We start from the raw sequence: 20222 nt of genomic DNA on the forward strand, positions 1-20222 counted from the left end.
TCAAGGATTTCAAGGACCTGTATGCACCCTATGATGATAATTAATAAGGAAATCGGGAGAATGGCTAGTGAATCAACTGTGGGTAAATGGGATGATGATGATACTTAATGAGAGGGAAATTGGGAGAATGACTAGTGAATCAACTGTGGGTAAACAGGATGATGATGATAATTAATGAGAAGGAAATTGGGAGAATGGCTAGTGAATCAACTGTGGGTAAACAGGATGATGACGATAATTAATGAGAAGGAAATTGGGAGAATGGCCAGGGAATAAATGGTGGGTAAACAACATCATGATAATTTTTGTTCGCGACTAACTCTCAGCTTCTCTGAGCTTACACCAAACAGCTCCGTTGTTAATAATGAACAAGAAGGAAATTGGGCCAGTGCATCAACTGTGGGTAAACAGCATTATGATAATTCCTGTTCATGACAAAAGGGGCTTCTCAGAGCTTAAATAGCTCCGCTGTTAAAAAATGAAATACTGCCCAAAGCTTGGGTAAGGCAGGGTGACATAGTTGCACAGCGCCAAACAAAAGAGGACAGAACAGGAAAGATTAGCCCCTTTCTTCAATGCTGTGCCGCTATTTGTGAAAATTACCGTTGACTGCGCTACTTCACTACATGATGGCTGCCACCACTGCATTTCAGGAGTACCCTACTCTGCCCACGTGCCCACACGGAGCACACATGTGCAACGTGGTTCTCATTCTCTTGCATTCCAGTTTACATTCCGAACATCAGATAGAGTCATTTATACTTTCCTTTCAATCACTCAAAGCGTTACTGCATAGGCACGTAGCTTGTTTACAGACAAAGCAGTAGATACTACAACACACCTTGTCAGTGTCGAGTGACTGGATCCGTGCAAGCAACAGTGGCACATGCTTGGCATTCTTCTCCTTCAGGTCTTCGAAGAGGCTGGTTGCAGACTTTCCTTGCAGCCTGCACACACACCAATGAATCAAGTCACAACAGCTACAAATGCTGTCAGCAAGTCTACGGAATCCACAGCAGTGATATTCCTTAGTGCCACTGCAGAGTAGAGTTGACTGAAGACAAATGAAAAAGATGGTTGATCCCTCCGCCATAGGAATCGGTATAACACAAAAAGCGAAACGCTTTAGTGCATTAGTATATCAGAGCTCATATAATGTCTATTGTTTGGCACATGTAGCACCACCTGATGTGGACACACTCACGTTGACGCCTAGTGGCACATCTCCGTACCGACAACAAGTGCCCATGATCATAATTTAAAGGGACACTAAAGGCAAATAACGATTTCTGTCAGAGTGAAAGTTCAATGTATGACAACTTCTAAAACGGCAATATCATCAACAGCAGTGCCCTACTTACCGAGAAATTAAGCTAAATGTATCACATGATGAGCGCCACGAGTGGGACATTTTGGAAGTGATCCCGATGACGTATGAGAGTCTGCCTACAATAAACCACTAGTAATCAAACTAGCAGCAATAAAAAAAGAACCTTCCGTGCATCAAAAGAGGTAATAAAATGATGTTTGTTCGTTTCCGTTTGATTCATGGAAAAAAGAACCTCTGTGGCATTGCCGTGGGGAACGGCGCGCATACTAGTTCAAAGGTTCCGTTTTCGCCGAACTGCACTTCACCCGGCGCCCTGCTTCGCTCACGTGGTCGCGTCTCAGTGGTAGTTTCGGGATCGCGTATTGCCGCGTGTGTTTTGCGCGCTCGTGAAAGTCGCTCTGACAGAAAGTTCGACAAAATGCCGCATGCATGTGATATTGCCGGATGGCGGAATGGTGCACAACGCCAGTGCTGCAGCAAGGAAACCGATGTGTCTTTTCACTGGGTGCCGCGGAATGAACCCTTATGCTCGAAGTGGCTTAGTGTCATGCCATTGCGCCAGTGTGCTAAACAGTCAAAAACTCTGCGTGTGTGCTCGCTGCACTTTCCTACTGACGATTACGCGACCAACCGCAACTTGGTCAAGGCTTTCAATGTGCCCATCTGAGCAAGTCTTTGCCCCAGCGCCGTTCCATCGGTATTTCCCGAGTCCGAGAGTCAGCTCGTTGTCAAGTTCTCCGTCTACATCCATTGCGGCGATTGCGGCAAGGTTCGATGGCTTCGATGGCCATTGTTGCTGCTGTCGGTCCCGCTACTTTCGCTCTGCTGCTACTAGTGTTGGCAGCCGCGCAATAAAGGCGGGCAACGTTGGGCACGGCAGCAGTGACGTATGAAAGTCTGATTTCAGGCGGGTGATTTGAAGTGCGCTAACGCGATGCGGACCACTAAAACGTGATTTTATTTCAAAATCAGCACTTCCTTGGCATAAAAGTAGCACTACGAGGTTTCTGCACCGCTATTTCAACAATCAACGTCGACTTAATACAGTAGAACCCCGCTGATACGTTTTTGAAGGGACCGTAGGAAATAAACGTAAGAGACGGGAAACGTAAGAGACGAAAAACAGGAAAAACGGCAAAATATTTAGTGGTACAGAATTTTATTTCAATTCTTACGAGCAGCACGAAAATTGGCGCGCTCAGCCGCGATCTAGTCGATGGATAGAAACGCGGAGCTAAGGACGGCCTCATCCACAGAAATGTAATCAACGTATGTGACTTTTTTAACACCAACAGCTGTAGGCATGAAAGAACTAAGCATACGCAATCACGACCGGCGCGGCGAGTCCGACCGCGAACCGCACGCACGACCATGCGAGCTCCAGTGGCTCCAACCAGCTCGAACTCCTCCCGTTCTCCGACAAATAACGATGATGATGAGGCTACGCCAACGCGATGGCAGAAGTGAATGCCTCTCGAAGGCCTTGCTTTCGCAAGCAATTACGTCATACACGCTAGAGGTGTGCACGGGCTCCGGGTAGCCCGAAAGCCCGACCCGGCCCGCGGGCCGGGCTCGGGCGGGCCGACGTATTTTCACCTCGGGCCCGGGCCGGGCTCGGGCTACTTGGCGTTTTATCGGGCCGGGCTCGGGCCCGGCGCAAAGCCCGACTCAAGCCCGAAATATAGAGAATGAGCGGGAATTGTTTTCCAGCTCGGATACAGCGCCTTTTCCGCGACCGCCCTTTACCGCATTTCCTTTCCATTGCAGTTGTTCGGCTAGTGGAGCGACAGTGGTGAGAATGTAGCAGTTAAAAAAGATGAGCTCTCCGATTGTCTTTCTATGGAATCGTCCTCCTGTCCATCTGAAGTTTTAGTCTTCTGGAAAAACAAGCAGCAGAGATATCCCAAGCTTGCCAGGCTGGCAAAAAAGATATTAGCAATTCCGGCGACGAGTGCAAGCAGCGAACGTAACTTCAGTTCGGCGGGCTACATAATGCAAAAGCGCCGCACTTCGTTGAAGCCGGAATCGTTAGACTGCTCTCTGTTTTTGCACGACAGTTTGTAATCTGTGTAATAGAGGCTGTTCGTCGTGTGTCGTTTGATCATATTTGATATGCTCAATAAAATGCCAAATTACCGGAAAACAATGTTTTGTTTTCGCAGCGAACCTTCAAAAAGCCGGGCCGGGCCGGGCCGGGCCCGGGATTGTGTTTTCGTGCGTCGGGCCGGGCCGGGCGGGCTCGCAGCCCTTTGCCGTCGGGCTCGGGCGGGCCTTCGACAATGTCAGCGGGCCCGGGCTCGGGCTCGGAAATACGGCCCGTGCACAGCTCTAATACACGCCATGTTTGTGCAATACAAATCTCAAAGGCTATGCTTTTGTCAATAGTAAATGCCAATCTCGAAGGCCTTGCTTTCGCGAGCAGTTACGTCATAGACGCCATCTTTGCAATTTGAATCTCGAAGGCCATGCTTTTGTTTGCATCAATTGAAAGATTCTGTTGCTTGCGCCTCTCATGCGGCTAATATTACGGTCAAACGAGGCCAAGCTGCGTGAAAATGCACCATGGCCGCTCTCTTTGGTAGTCACTCGGTCGGCTCCGAGCGCACTTCGCGACGTATCATACGGGAACGGTCCGACAGTTTCGACGTAACAGCGGGGTTCCCAATACATTGTATCCTATGGGAGCTATGCCGGGACCGCCGGAAAACGACGTAACAGCCGGGAAAACGCAGCAGTGAGGAACGTAACAGCGGGGTTCTACTGTATTTGCCTTTAGTGTCCCTTTAACACTTGCGGTAGCTGAAGTTCTTAACACCACATATGGTGAATCCCGCACAAATATGGCATCAACAAGCACATAATAAACACTGATATTCGATATGCACTCCTCCAAAGCGTTGTGAAACGCAAAGAAACGCTACGCGTGCTGTGTCTTGCCTCTAGCCTGGCACTTAATTCTCACAGGGCGAGCGGGGAACGCGATGCGACAGCCAGGCGAACATTGGAGAGCTATTTTTCAATATGGATAGATACTACGAGCGAGGCTTGGGCTAAAGCCACCACCTCGCGGTGTGTTAAATGAAATTAGGTACACTTCTATTGGAAATGCGCCGAATGGGACGGTCGCAGCAACGACGCATTTTGTTGTTTTGTTTTTCGAACGTGGCGGCACAAATGTCACCACCCCGTTATAAAGGGGACGCTTATGGCATGCATCCATCCATCCATCCATCCATACATCCATCCATCCATGCAAGAGCACTGTGAGAGGAAAGTGCGAAAGATAAAAGGCGCATTCATGTAGCCTCCATTATGTGTTAGGCGGTAGCTCAGTGGGCTAAATGCCCACCAGCTATCGTCGCAGACCGAGAGGTCATGGGTTCGGCTCCTGTCGATAGAACTTTTTCTTATAATTTTTTTTTTTCTTTGCCATTTGATGGCATTCATTTTGCTTACGTATTTCAGTGACAGAAATACGTCATGAAAGTCTTGGTGGACCCCGGCATAAAACACTTTCGTGTTAAAATTGAGGAAGCAGCAGTGTGGTTGCAACCTTACAATTGCTTTCTGACCGTAACCATAGCATACGGCTGCATGCATGCTGCATTCTGCATGCTCGTTCACAGTTGCTCCTTACTGCTTTTACTGTGTGCGCCACCGTGGCTCTTGTGGGAGTGTTTATCACTGATAGGTGAGTCACTGTTCCAGTCAGCAGTGGCACTATTGACGAAAAACAGCGGCAATTTCTTCAGGGGGTACTAGTAGTTGATGGAAAAGCTTCTCTGGCTTTTTGACACTTTTTTTTCAGCCATATGCTACCGTTGTACTTCATTGTCATGGTTGCCCCAGGCCCGAAAAGCTTTCAGCGCTCACTCGCAGAAGGGTTAAAGAGGGGTGCTATTCTCCATGCTGAAAACTTAACTGTACAGCAGGACAGAAGTTGAGTTTCTGAAATGGTGGTACGGCAGTGGTGAATGCAGCGTGACCAAAGCTTCACATGTAGCGTGAAATGCTGAGGATTTTGGAGGCCGAAGCCGAAAGACTTCCCAGCGCTTAAGGGAAGCGTGACAAAACTATGCAGTCAGTCTCTACTGCTGACACACGAAAGGGTCACACAAGAATCTTGCGTTAAGGGGGGAGGCTACCCCGGAGACCGAACTTTTTTATTTCTTGAGATATCTGGATGAAACTTTCAGGGTATGTTCACTACACTAAAACTTGAGAAACTGCAAAGTTTCATGAAATTGTGTTGATCAGTTCCTGAGTTACTGAGGTCTAACTGGGTGGTTCACATGTGTGCCTGAGGAAGAGCCGGGAGAAATCCCAGGACATAGTAGAAAGCTGAAATTCTTTGTGGTCATCCCTGGATAGATATCCTAGGGTGCTACAAAGCCCTTTTTTTTAATTTCCCCTCCAAAAATTTTTTATGCAACTTTGAATTTGATGTAGCCCACAATGACGAGATTTATCAAATTTTAATTGTTTGTTATTAATTATCAGCACCAGTTTTTAAAAAAAGCAGCTTGTTACACCCTGGACAGATCATCCAGGAACAGAATAAAAAAAACTGCACGCAAATCTGATGAGCAGTTCTTGAGAAATCGCTTTCCTCAGCACCACAACTAGCTAAAAAATCCATTCTGAGAAAACGGGCTTTGAAAGTTCAGTACATGTGTTTTTCTCAAAAAGCTCCTGCAGAGTAGCTTGAAGTGTCCTTGTGCACTCTTTGCCTCTTTTGTCTTCCCTCCATCTTCTCTAGGTGTCGTTTTGAATTTTTTTTTACGCGTAAAGCATTTTTTTCACGAGCTCGCTGGACGGCCAGGTAACCTGGTTGAAGTCCAATGGAGTCCGATATCACTTGGGTTGCTTTGCAGCACCGCTTCATGTAGTGCTGTTCTTTCGGCATCAGGGACCACAAAATAGAGTGGAATGACTGATGCATTTTGTGTCTCCAGTTCAGCGCGAGCCGCGTCACGACGTTTCGCATTCGCATCGATTTCTTCCTTCGTTAGGAAACGCGTCCGCAGATGGAGCGACGGTCCACTCACGCTCGATGGCACAGATTCAGACGAGGTGCTGGGTCCGGCGATCTCAGAAACACTCGGTGCGACGGTGTCACGCTCGATGGCACCGATTCCGACGAAGTGCTGGGTCCGGCGATCTCAGAAACACTCGGTGTCACGCTCGATGGCACCGATACGGAGCACGTGCCGCGTGCGGCGATCTCGGAAACACTCGGTGCATTTGCGGCTCCAGCCACACTCGATGTGTCGGATCCTCGACTGGCGACAGCCTACAGCACAGTTCCGCCGCTGCAAGCGTCTACGCAGTCGGCACCCGTAGCAGAATCGCGGAATTTCGATGCTTGTACAAGCCGCATAGCGCGCCTCCGCGCACCGGACCTCGGCACTGTTTTCGGCTTCATTGCCGGCATCGCCCGCAACAACAAAGACGAAGGGCACAGAAGTAGTGCAAAAAGAAAAAGAAGCGAAAATGATCGAAAAGATCGCGCAAGGCGAAGAGCGGCTCGTAAGCAGACGTCTATTCAGGCGTACGGTGCAGAGAACAACAACGAGGCGAGCGCGCTGGGCGCGCCATCGACGGGAGCGACCGCCCCCGCTGCTGCGCAGCAGCCAATGGCGGGCGCGCTTTCTCCCGCGAGATATGAATGCGCTGCTCTAGCAGGCCCGAGGCATGATGGCAGTTTGGCGTCCAGGCCATGGGGCGTCGCTACCGTCGAAACGATTGCAGCGAACCTGGTACGGGCGGGAAGTGAAGGCCTCAGTAAGCCTAATTAAAATAAAATAACGCGGCCACGGTAGTACACAGTAGTAAATAAAAAGGTGCTTCTGCATTAAACTATAACCAGCCACGAGTATTACAAGGCAAAGTTTTAAAGAAGTTTTGTAAACATGACTGTGCGTGGCTCCGCTAGGTACCGCCGCCATCACGCCTGCGCAGCGCACAAGCAGACGACGCGCAAGCACGAGAGCACATAGAAACGCAAACTTTACCACCGCAGCGAGGAGCAGCGATGTCGCACCTTTATTGCGGCGTGAAGTGGTGCGATTCCTCGGGGAATGAAGGCGAACACTTCTTCAGAATCCCTGCTGACCACAGGTATTTATACGTTCACTATTATATATTTCCCAAGATGTTCGCAAAGTTTTGATTTGACTGTCGTTGACCGTTATGATTTGAAACTGCTGAATGAACAGCGAATTTTCTTGCTGCCATTCGTTGCTGCAGCTATCTGTTTGAGAAATGGTTACGATAATAAGTTTATATTAGTGGGCGGGCTGCAGTTTGTGACTCGACGCGGCGTCACCTCTCAAAAGCGGAGCTTTTCGCTAGTTATGGTTGCTCACGTGAGTATATATGTGCGTGCCTCACTACTTGACGTTACCTCAACTATCTTATGAAAGCTAACCAACTCGGATTAGCGTGTCATACAACCGTGTCTTCAGAGTGTTTTGTTAGGTGTTACTTGTAACTTATGCGCGCTAGTAACATTAGTGGGATAGTTGTTGTGCTCGCTGCAGCTTTTTTTTTTTTTTTAGCGCTTTAATGCGTGCGTATACATCACGTCCGTGTAGTTTATGGGTGGTGTTCGCAGCCGACGAAAGTATCGCTCGCAAAGTTATTGCGGAGGCCCCAGTAGCTAACTTGGGACACTGTCCGCAGATTCGAATGTGTGCTGTGCTGCACAAGCGAAAACCACCGCGTTCCTCATCTGTGTGTCTGTTTACGTACCGACCGCCTGCTCGGAGTTTTGTCGCCGTAAATTGTTCTCATTCCTTCCCTTCGGCGCACCTCGCAGCGCTGCTCGACGAGGGACCTTGAACCAAACGTGATACCCACCTGCCCCTTTCGCTCTCGGGAAGCTCCCGGAAACAGTTTCGCTTATCTCTTCATCACTCCCTCGTGATGCTTCCAACGGGCGAAGGCATGGCCAAGCTCGGTTTTGGATGTTCATGAAACAGGCAGCGCTTCTCGCGCGGGGCCACTTTTTTTTCCCTCTCTAATCTGGACGCATCCCCACCGCCGCCGTTTCACTTTTCTGTATTCTTTTTTTTTTCAATGCGCTGTTTCCGCTTAGCGTTTACACACCATAATTCCTTATAAGCTTGCAATATAAAAGCAATGGAAAAACAAGAACTCGATCGAGTTGTGTTTCATATATTAAGTTTTAATTCAGAGAATATTGTCGGCATATGTAATTATCTGTAATTGTAATTTAGTGGAGATTAAAAACAAGCACATTTATTATGCTTAGTGCCATGCCTTTAAAAGCTTGCAAGTGTATTTACTCTACTAGCTGTTTTTTCACCGTGGAGTGACACTAAGTTCGAGTACTTTAATTGCAGACAACCAGTTTACTGCAAGCGAGCTGCCGTCCCTGCTGCTGAGACTGCCCCCCCTAGAGTGGAAGGTAGGTGTACTGAACAAGGATCTGTTTCACCTTTCTGCTTGGAATGAAAGGGTACAGAATATTTGGTTGGTGGTGCCACTGTAATACTGCACGAATAGCTTGCAAAAAATAAAAACAAACAGCGATACTATTTTGTATTCGACACCTGCACACTCGAGCAGATTGTTCTCTGGAATTAGAACAGTACGTAGAAATGCCACAGCTCTTTTTCAATTACCAGTGCCATGAGAACAATTGCTGTATGTAAACCTTAAATGCAGGAAATGTACTCTAGGGGAAAAAAATGTTGTTAGCTTGCGCTCATAGAGTAGCATTTTGCATGCTTTCCAGTAAGAATGTCTGAGTGCACTGTTTACATGGTATGGATGAACTGATAGCATGCTGCACAAACGCAAAATGAAGAAACAGGGAGATAGAGCAGCTGAAAATGGCTTTTGGCATCTCACAGTATAAATAGTTTGTACTCTGACCTGTTTCCGTCCTTACTCCTCTAGTGTTTGTGGAGCTCGTTATGAGTTCACAACAAACCAACCTCCCTGCAAGAAAGCTTTGTTGCGTGGTATACATATCTTTTATTTTTGTACATCAATGCATAGACTCAGTGCTTTCTTTGTTGAGCTCATTCCATAGTGATGAAAACGCTGAGTAGTTTTTCTCAGGCACATTTGAAAATTGCTCCACAAGTCTGTTGCTCAGTATTCACATGTGCGATGCAAAGTGAGGTTATTAAAATACCTGCAAGCTTTTTATAGCATTTTTATTTATTTTTCAACAGCCGCTTCGCCAAGCACACCCACAAGAAGCCCACACCACCGTCACAGGTTTCACCAAGTGATGGTAAGTGCAAAAAGTGAGAGAGAGAATTATTGCAAAGTACACATCCAGCATCTGCATAAAGAAATATGGACCAGTAGTGTTGATGTTTCCTGATAGATATGGACACCTAAGCCTGTGTAATATTGTCACAACCTATAATGTTGACAAAACCATGCATATAGTTCAGGGCCTGCAACCAGTGATTTAGTTCACACAATTATTTATATTTCAAATATAAGGTGGGTGCAGTTGGACCTACAAGGTCCACACTGAAAATTGTGCTGTCTGATTTGTTGTGATGAGTGTAGCTCTGCGAGACAGGCCAGTGGAATATGATGCACAAGGTGTGCATTCTTGTAAATGTGGCTTATGTAGCCCGGATAGCTATTTATGAGATGAATAATTCAAAATCCTCCACTTTGTAAATGTCATTGCCTCTGTTCAGCATTTCATGAAATGTTCATTTTTGCAATGCTTTCTGTGATATTTTGGTCATGGATGATTCCTTGAAGATAAAATGCTTGGAATGTAAAAATAAATTAGGATTCCTCTCTCAGTCGCAGAATACACATCGCTTCCAACGAAAAATGACATGGCAGCACATAGTGGTCCGTATATTAGTAGCCCTTTGATTGCACCCTGATAGCTTACTCGTGATTTTTTTTCATTCTCTACAAGACTGATGAAAGCCTATACCTTTGCATTCTTCCACGTCTTTTTTTTTCAGCTGAGCCTGGTCCGAGCGGCCTCCAATTTTCCAAGGAGGGCAGCAGCGCGGAGCAGACGCAAGAAACGCCAAAAAGTGGGCGAAGAAAACACAGCTCTGTGCACACCCCTCGCACCAAAAAGAAGCTGCTAACACTTCACTCACGAAGTGAAAGGTACCGCATGGCACTCGGTCGTATGAAAAAAAGGCACGAGGCGAGGTGCGTAACGCAGCAGGAGGCTTTAAACAAGCTTGAACCGGATTTGCCAAAGGACCTTTTTGAACTACTTAAAGCACAAATCAGGCTTGGTACATTTCTAAAATAAAAAAACATTGGTCCAAACAGATGAAACAATTCACTCTCAATTTGTTCTTTAATTCCCCAAAGGCCTCCACTTCCTCAGAGAAATGCTTCACTTGCCACATGTGCGGACACTCAGGCGCTGGCTGGCAGACATCCCAATGACACCTGGTATCATTCCAGGTGCCATGGATGCAATAGAATCAATCGTTAAAGATTGGCCTCTGCAAGACAATGCATGCTGTCTTTTATTCGATGAAATAGCCTTGAAAAGACATTTGATGTACGATCAATCAAAAGATACAGTGATTGGCTACACATATGATGGAAACACAAGGACTTCTCGTGTGGCTAATACAGCCGTTCTAATGGCTGTGTCTGGTATATCGAGAATTTGGATGCAGCCAGTAGCCTTTGCAGTGTCCTGCAATGCAACGTCAGCTCTTGCAATGCACAAGCTGCTATCAGATGTAATTATGCAGCTTGAAAAAAAAGGTCTTTTGGTAAAAGTGGTCATCTGTGATCAAGGGTCAAACAATGTCAGCCTGTCAAGAATGCTGATCCATTCTCTCCATGAACCATGTTTTACTGTCAACAACTGCAAACTATACTTCATGTTTGACATCCCACACCTGATAAAATGCACGCGGAATAATTTGAGAAAACACAAGCTCACAATTGGCTTCGAGGTTGTTGACTGGGCGTACATTGAAACCTTTTACAAAAATACTCGCAACATAGATCACACCTCTAACACACCAACTGAACACCTAAAAACAAGATTGGCAAAGAAGCTCAAAGAGCAACATATCTACAGGACGCCCTTTGCTGAAATAAGAGTAAAGTATGCCACACAAGTATTTTGTGAATCTGTCTCTGTGGCACTCCTCACTCTCATTGCCATTCAAGAGCTTCCTGTTGATGCTAAATTTACTGCTCAAAAAATGGATAAGCTTTTTGACAGCCTGAACAGTTCGACCCCAAAAAATCAGGACGACAAGTTGCGGTATGCAATGACTGATGGGTCAGAACACCATGCTTCCCTTGAGTCATGCATCAGTTGGATTGCCCAATGGCACTTTGGTAGTCCTCGGGACAAGCAGCCACACACTATTAAAGGTTGGCAGATTACGATCAAAGCCTTGTTGTTACTGTGGACTGATTTAAAAGAGGACTTTGATTTCACTCATCTTTTCACACGTTAATTGCAGCATGATCCCCTAGAAAACTGTTTTGGAATCATTCGTCAAAAACATGGCTGCAATGAGACACCAAATGTGTACCAATTCGTGGCGGCTCTAAAACATATTTGGATTGGCAAGCTCTTCAAGCTTTCGCAAGGAAACTGTGAGGTGACAACAAATGCTTTCCTCACCAACTTGGAGAGTGCATCTGCATTGTTGTCACCTAGCAGCATACCAACCACAAGCCACAGCACGCAACAGGCCTCTGATTCATCTGATCTGCAGGCATCTTCACAAGATGCCACCGACATGGTATATGAAAATGTTGTGTACCATGTTGCTGGTACTCTTGTGAAGAGCTTTCTTGAACTGAGGACTAGTGAGTGCACATGCGAGAGAACACTCCTTGAAGCGGATGGTGGCTCTCTCCATGGACGACACCAATTCTTTGCACTACTCAAGGAAAGTGGTGTACCCGAGCAACTCTTCGGTTCTATTGCAGCAACCTCTGAATCATGTCTGAATTACATAAAGGAATTAGATTCGGCCTTCAGACATGAAATCAACTATTGTGCACATTTTTCCAATGTGTGCAAAAATCTGGTGGAAAGGATGCCAATCCGGCAAGCTATTTTCTGTTCAGTTGGCTGCACTGAGAAATTTCTTAAAATATTCTGCCGCACAAGGCTACATTGGCACATTACATTTGTAAACAGGAACATGCAAGAAACAAAGTCAAGGCACAGTGCTGCTGCCAGGAAAAAACGTAAAGTAGCAGGCTAAATTATCCTGTGCCTTTATAGAACATGATTATGTAAATTGGATTTATAGTGCAGCCTTCTGCACACATTTTCTATTCAATTTTTTTAGATGTGTTGCACTATTTCTTTTTTATGTATATATGTACATATTTTTATGTATATATTTCTATGTATATATTTATATATGTGTATTTATAATTCTGCTATGGTTGTATGTAATGCATTGACTACTTTTGCTCCTGCTGCGTTACTTTTGTATTATACAAGTTTAACCGGCTAACTTTTGTATTTTTTGAAGCCTCGTGTGCCCTTATCAGCATGAGTATTATGACCAGAGGTTCTGGATTGCTTTAGTATTGGGAAATGCCAACACTTCTCAAAAGGCAATGGAAAACCCTGCTCGTTCTGCTTTCTTTCTGTTTGCTTGACATGGTTTGGAAGGCAATCAACCATCCAGCCTCCCAAAAAATGCCAAAATTTATATAATGCTGACTGGTTTTACACTGAAGCAGTCCTTATAAACAGTAACAGTGTGATTAATTCACAATGAACGTTGCAAAAATAGGTTGATTAATAAAAAATGTAGGGGTTTTATGTCCAAAAACCATGATACGAATATTAGGCATGCAGTAGTGGAGCGCTTCAGATATTTTGAGCACCTGGGGTTTTTTTAACGTGCACCTAAATCTAAGCAGATGGGCCTCAAGCATATTGCATCCATTGATATGCAGCCGGGATTCAATCCCACTACGTTCGGGCCAGCAGTTGAGCACCGTAACCACTAGACCACTGCGACGGGCCATGAAGGTTGAAGCATGCATGGATTCAGGTGCTCACAAAGTCCAAAAGATTTTCAGCACCCAGGGGCTCTATGTCACTTTTCAATTACAAACCTCTGGTCATGACTGTTGTGTCACTGCAAAGAACTGATGGTGTCAGCTATTCACAGGCATAAAAGATACATTGATGAAGTGCTCAGCTCTGTGAGGATTCCAGAGGGGTGTGTGCAGAAGCTGCGACTCGGTTGACATGCATGTTAGTTTGAAATAGAAGCATGCATCCATACTCACTAAAACTATTCACAATGTACTGTTTGTGTAGGGCAACTGTGTTTCTTGTTTAACTAAACTTTGCAAACTGTGACATTCCACTTCCTGAACCAACGAATGACAAGGGATGCAGTTCTAGTTGGTGACATTATGATGAAACTATGCAGCGTTCCCCATCTGCAATTTAAGTACTGCTCAGAATATCTTCTGACACTGTGATGGATCCAACATGATACCTGGTAGAAAAATAACAGGGAAGCTGCGTTCAACTTTGCACTTTACTCTACTTATTTCTTTGATAAGATGCTTATATTCGTGTATATTTCATGTTACATTGAGTACTTCACACAACTTCGAACTTAACTAATGACCTCTGATCATTCCTGTTGTGTACCAGTCACCAACCACAATGTTTCCACAAGTTTCAAAGGTCACCTCTGCAACAGAGCCTAGACCACCCTTTGTTGCGTTTTTCTCCCTTTATTACTTGAAAATTAAAGCATCGCGTGTCCTGTTCACATCACGTGAGCTTGCCTGCAACACATTTACCTGGAGGAAAACATGATCAGGGATAGCTGAGCCAAATGGTAGATTTGTCTCACTGCTTTTACAAAATAATATGCTGTAGCACTGCAGCATATTATGACATTGATCTACTTATGCTCCATGGGTTCGTCTACATGAGCAAAGGCTATGACTGTTAGGTGCACTTTCTGTGTACATATATGCAAAAGTATGTGTGTGTGTGTATATGTGCAAAAGGCAATGACACAACGCAGGGCAAAAAAAAAAAGAAGTACAGGAAAAGGTGTTTTTCCTGTACCCCTTGTTTTCTTCGGCTTGCGTTGCGTCATTATCTTTTGCACAGTATGAAACAACCATTCGAACAACTTGTTTTGTTATGATATATTTCAATGCGTGGGAATGTTTCGCGTCATGCTGTTAGTCATAATCTGTACAACTCGTATGTGTACACTTATTTACGCTGATGTAGAACTTCTTTATATGCTTACCCTGCTTATGTGATTGTATTATGCTGTATTATGCGTTTTCGTATCCTATTTATATTGTACGCGTGCTCGATGTACGCATTCCTGTATTCAGGTTTTACCACATCAGTATTTCGAATCTTTTTCGTTTTCTTGTGTTATTATTACCGATATTATAGCCCAAATATTGCCTAAACGTGCAGCAATTTACGTTTCCTTCAATAAAATGTCATGTGAAGAAAGTTATATGCGCCTTTTGCTTCTCGAGCGAGCGCCGAAAGCGGCTGCTATGCAGCCGCGACGGCGCCGCTCGCCACCATTCGCCATGCTACCACAGAGGCTACAACGAAGCAGAAAAACAACTACACGCAATACGTACGTACATCGGCAATAAAGAGGGAAGACAGTGCAGTAGCAATTAGTGCGCAGACGCTCGAACCGACGTCGCGGCCGCGAAGCCGGCGGCACCACGAGCGAGGAAGCGACCGCCAACGGGCGCGGCCATATTGGATTTTTCCCTTTCGGATTGGCTCGCCTCCAGCAGAAATCCAAAATCCAGTCGATTACCGCCCATCCCAGGAACCGCCACCGTCGCCGGAAGCGGAAAAACGTCCCCATTGGCCCTATGGGTATGTCACTCCACTGGCTCTAGCCAATCAGCGCTCCGCATCGCATCGCGGGAAAACGCCAATAGCGTCTCAACCGTGCCGCCGACGCCATTTTGCAAGGCGGCAAACGAGAGAGAAAGAATTCACGGTCAAAACAACACCAAGATGGCGCGGGACGACCGCATGGTCTGGGAATGGCGCGCGCGCGAAGTTTGGTTTGATTTCGCGATTTGCGCGTGTTTTGGACGCCGCGGCGGCCTCGAAATTAGCACTTTTTTTCCACTTTGCGGTTGAATTAGATGCTGATAATTACAGAATAGGTAGTTTATGAGACATACAACCCAAAAATGTGGTTTTTCAAAAATCGACTTTTTCGCGATTTTTCGGTTTTCAAGGGCCGCGTCCCCCCTTAACGCTTCACATGCAAGAATACCAAGCAGTGATGTGATTGACTGAAGCCGTTTTGGAGCAGGTTTTTGGAGCAGCAAAAAGTGCGTTTTGGAGCAGGTAAAAGGGCTTTCGGAGCAGCCAAAAACACGTTTGGGAGCAGGAAAAACAGCTTTTGGAGCAGGTAAAAGGGCTTTTGAAGCAGCCAAAAACGCGTTTGGGAGCAGGAAAAACAGCTTTTGGAGCAGCTAAAAGCTCACTGCCAAGTGGGAAAATGAACCGTGTGAAACAAAACCGTTAAATAAGGAGGAATTCTTTTGAAATGAAAAGTTCTGTCCAATAATGGGTGTTTGCATAACACCATTGGATCACCTAACAGCCCCGTAAGCGTAAACATTGGCGTTGCGGTCTTATAATGGCTTAGGGTGGCCAAACAAACAACGCAGGTAGGGTTTCCCAACTGCAGTACAAACTCGGTGATACGAATCTGAATAGAAAGCGACAATATTCGTATCGCTCAAAATTTCGTATCGCCAAAAAACTAGCAAAACCTGTTTTCAAACCACGATATATGCACAAAACATTTATTTGCGTCAAAAGAACTCGCGTACGCCTTTCTGGGACACACGTGAACGGACCAATAAGGGACGGCGCAGCAGGCTGCCGCGAAAGCGCGCGCCAAAGCTTCGCATGAGGCTAACTGAAAACTAAGTGAAGTCCGCTCCACCATAGTGACAAGCGAAGATCGACACGAATGTTTTGCCAAAAGGCTTCGTGCCAGGGGCGTAGGCAGAAATGTTTTCGGGGGGGGGGGGGGGGGGGGGGGGGCACCTCCTTGATTTGAAGTGGAGGCCGGGCAGGCAGATGTGGTCAAGTGTCGTTTTGGGCTCTGTATGCCGTAGCAGAAACAATTTGGGGGGGGGGGGGGGGTGCCCTCCCCCTCCGGCTACGCCACTGCTTCGTGCCTTTTTTTACGACTATATAGCCTTTAATCTACCGCTGCGTTCGCCGCGTACCTTCGGAGCTCGTAATCGCTATCGATGATCGCGTTGATAGCGACCATGGTTTCGTGCGCGGCGGTTGCGGCAAACGGTAGTTCCGTTTTCATTCCGCCTGCGCTGGCCGCGCACGTGCCTTCAAAACTACGTCGTTTGTTGGTATCTATAATCGCATCTGCCGCGGTTTTGTCCGCGGCGTTTGCGGGAAGCAGCGTCGCTTGGACTGGGTGGGCGTTGGACGCGCGTGCACTTTCGGAGTTCCGTCAGTTTCGTCGTCGCTATACATGATGGTGTCAAGAGCGACCGCGGTTTCGCCCACAACGGTTGTGGCAAACGATAACTAAAGTTCTGACAGTGTGAGCGCTGGCCGCGCGCGCACTTCCAAAGCTAACAGCGCTCTGCTCTCGGCCGTCGCTCGACGAATTCGGTATGAAAGTTCGTATCACCCGCCGCGACGCGGAAAAGTGTTCGGAACATCGAAATTTCGGCCCATTCGACACAGTGGAATTCGGCTGGGGAATTTCACAAATTCGTATCAGCCGGTTACGTTTACATCAACGCCTCCTAAATTGGTTTACTGTGGGTTCGCAAAAAACCTGTATCGGATTGGGTTCCAATGTTTGTCAAGTCCAAATACGTCTGACATGTAAGCCTTTGGAGTTTTCAGTACACCTGCTGAATTCCGGTGTTGCTTCGTGGCCTCAATGTGCCTCTCTCTTGTAGCATGTCGCTTTATCGCTGCAAAACCATGCTGTTAGCGGTTAATAGTCTGACTGCAGACAATGCAAAATCCACTGCCATCGCTGCCTTGGCGCCACCAAGATAATATAGTGTCACCATTTTCGTCCATCTTGTTCAGGATGTCGACATTGAACTTGGAACGACCTGAGGCTCTGAGACGGCGAGACACGTGTAGCGATACGCTTTCTAATCCCGCCGAGGACGGAATAGTCTTTGTTGATAGCCGTTCCACGGCGAACCTAGTTTTCCACGAGTTTTGCTCACTGACTGGAGTCGCGTTCCGTGAAAATCCTCAAACAACGCGAAACTGCCAATTAACTGCGCCCAGGAGCGTAGCCAAGGGGGGGGGGGGGGGGGTTGACACCCCCCCCCCCCCCCCCCCGAAATTTTTCAATTTTGCTTGCGTATATATACACGCACACATACAAACGCACGCACAAACACATGAAGTATGGTTACCCCCCCCCCCCGAAAAAAATTTCTGGCTACGCCCCTGACTGCGCCAGTTCGCGGCTGTTTGCGATAACCGCGGTTAGGAGTGCTGTAACACTGGTTTGAGTAGCGGAACTTAAAAAAGGGAGCAAAAATAAGACGGGCATGGACGTCGCTGTACTAAAAACTGAAATTTTACTCCTATGTTTCTTCGGCGGTACGGTCACACCAGCTCGCGGCGAGCCGCTCCTTCCAAGGTGCAATATTGGGGGGTCACGCCAATTTACAGCAGTCTGGAGAGGGTTATGTCGGCCCCCAAAAGCCTGAGCAAGCCAAACCAGCGCTTAGCGAGCCTTCCCATCAATCTGCAACCGGTCAGGTCCCCCAGAAAGCGCCAGGCGGCGTACTGCGAAAAATGATGCACGAACCCATTCCTCTCGCGGCACGAAAATTTTTGCCGCGCGGCAGCTTTGGAGTGTCGTGTTTTGCCGCCGGCGGCGCGCTGCGCACGTTTTTACGCTAGTGTGCTTATAGTTTGGCGCAGTTTGGGCGCAGAACAGCGCAGATGTAGCAGGATGTAGCAGCTTTCAGGTCTTGGCGCAGTTTGGCGCAATTGGCGCAGCTATCACATCACTGACCAAGGAGACACTTCAAACCAGAAGGGCCTGGGCATTGAATTTCATGAGAGGACTAGCTTGATGATCGTTCTAGTCAAGACGAGTAGTCAGTCCGGCAACTAGGTGAAAAAACTTGCACTGTGAAATGCGCTCGCATTTTTTTTTGCTTATTTTTTAGGCGCAGTATAGGGGTTGACTAACATTCAAGTTAGAATTGTGTAAGTATGATAACTACTTCTTGATTAAAGAAGCACCAGCTCTCATTCCACAAAAAATTACTCTAAGACAAGTGTTTCGTGGATGCCCAGTGTCGAAGCTGACTGAATGATATAAGAAGACACTGATATCATAAATGATTAAGAGACCAATACCCACTTGGTGAGCCAGGTGATGCTGAGGTCCCTTAGAGCATCATGGAACTCTTGGTCAAGGTCCTTTTCTTCAGATGAGTTTTTAGCCGACGAAGATGCACATGAGTTCTTTTTGGGCATCTCCCCAATGTGGTACACCAGTGGGAACAGCGCCTGGACACCAGTTGGGCATGAGTAAGTAAACAGCCTAATCAAATAAAAAAAACATGATTCGCATGTTTGTTCCCGACCGCAGTGATGTCAAACTACATATTTTACATGGCGGCAAGTACAGTTACTAGGACCATCCTCTTATTGTGGCCAGGGACAAAACATGCAAGCAGGTACATAGTTCAGAAACACATCTGTCTCTTCACTGTTGCTTCTGTTTTTTTTTTACCTCTCCAATGTCCGTATTGTTGCCTCTGCCAAGCTTGTATTGAAATAACTGAAAATGCAGCTTGCCTGAAAAGGTAATTTAGTCAGCACGGATATTGACAAAAGAGCTCAAAATCCGCTTCTTTCATTTTCCTGTGCCGCCCTCTGCCGTTTTGGTAGGGACTGGGACAACTGGTATTGCCAAAAGCAAAGCCTCTGAGATGAAGAGACGTTTCGCGACTTTTCCGCTAGGGGTAAGGCACATGCGCCATTGCATCGTGAAAAAGGCGTATGGAGCAAGAACACTGGAGTTCACTTAACTGCCTTTTCCCCTATGCCGACTGCTGCCATTTAGGAACGGCTGAAAAGTTTTGCTTTCCTGTTCGCAGTGCCCACAGTGAGAACAATCAAAAGCACTTCTTGAATCTGCTTTGTGTTCCGTTTGCTTCATATTAAGATTGTTTGGGAAGGCCTATACACGACTTGCACGTGACGTCCCCATTGCTGCGGTCCTACTGTGGCGGCCATATTGGTGAACAGCCGCACAACCAAGCCGTACGTACCAGTACGACTACAGTGCTCAGTACGACGAAGCTGACGGAGCCGCATTGCTACGGTCACTTTCTTTTTTGCAACTTGTTTATTGTGCATCATGCCGCCGGTTGGCACAAGGCAGCCGTTAAATACAGTCAAACCTCGTTAATACGTACCCGCTTTAAACGTACTAACGGTTAAAGCGTAGTTGCGACGAATCCCCGACCGAGTCCCATAGAGCCCAATGCATTCGCTGACCGCTTAAGCCGTAGTGGTTCGCCCTATGCCTACCGGTTAGTGCGTACCCTGCGTACCGCAATAACTTTTTGTGCCGTAAAATTTTACTGCGCCGCTCAACTTCCCGACGCCAGAATGTGCCGCCAAAGGTCTTCCGAATTTTTGAGAAGTGCGCAGATCAGTCGATCCCCGATTCCGACTTCCGCGCGATTGCGGCGAAGCCTTTGCGGGTAAGCATTGGGAAAGAATGAAGGCGAGGTGGCGGCCACCAACGAACGCGCCGACATGACCTATCGCCGACAACCTTATCACAATAAGTATCTTCAGCTATCTGCTCGGGCACGCATGCAGCGCAGCGCTACTTTTTAAGCC

The 20222-nt window shown here is 46.8% G+C and overlaps 1 protein-coding gene across 1 annotated transcript in view; it reads right to left on the minus strand.

Moving 5' to 3' along the window:
- The window catches only part of LOC119388411 (tripeptidyl-peptidase 2-like), a 72443-nt gene that overhangs the window by 37755 nt on the left and 14466 nt on the right, over positions 1-20222 (minus strand). Inside the window, exons 3-4 of the mRNA XM_037656115.2 lie at positions 18727-18875; positions 842-947 (exon numbers count right to left, since the gene is read on the minus strand). Of these exons, the coding sequence (XP_037512043.1) occupies positions 842-947; positions 18727-18875 (255 nt within the window). The remainder of the gene's footprint in view (positions 1-841; positions 948-18726; positions 18876-20222) is intronic.

This window comes from Rhipicephalus sanguineus, chromosome 3 (assembly GCF_013339695.2).
Source record: "Rhipicephalus sanguineus isolate Rsan-2018 chromosome 3, BIME_Rsan_1.4, whole genome shotgun sequence".
Classification (NCBI taxonomy): Eukaryota; Metazoa; Arthropoda; class Arachnida; order Ixodida; family Ixodidae; genus Rhipicephalus; species Rhipicephalus sanguineus.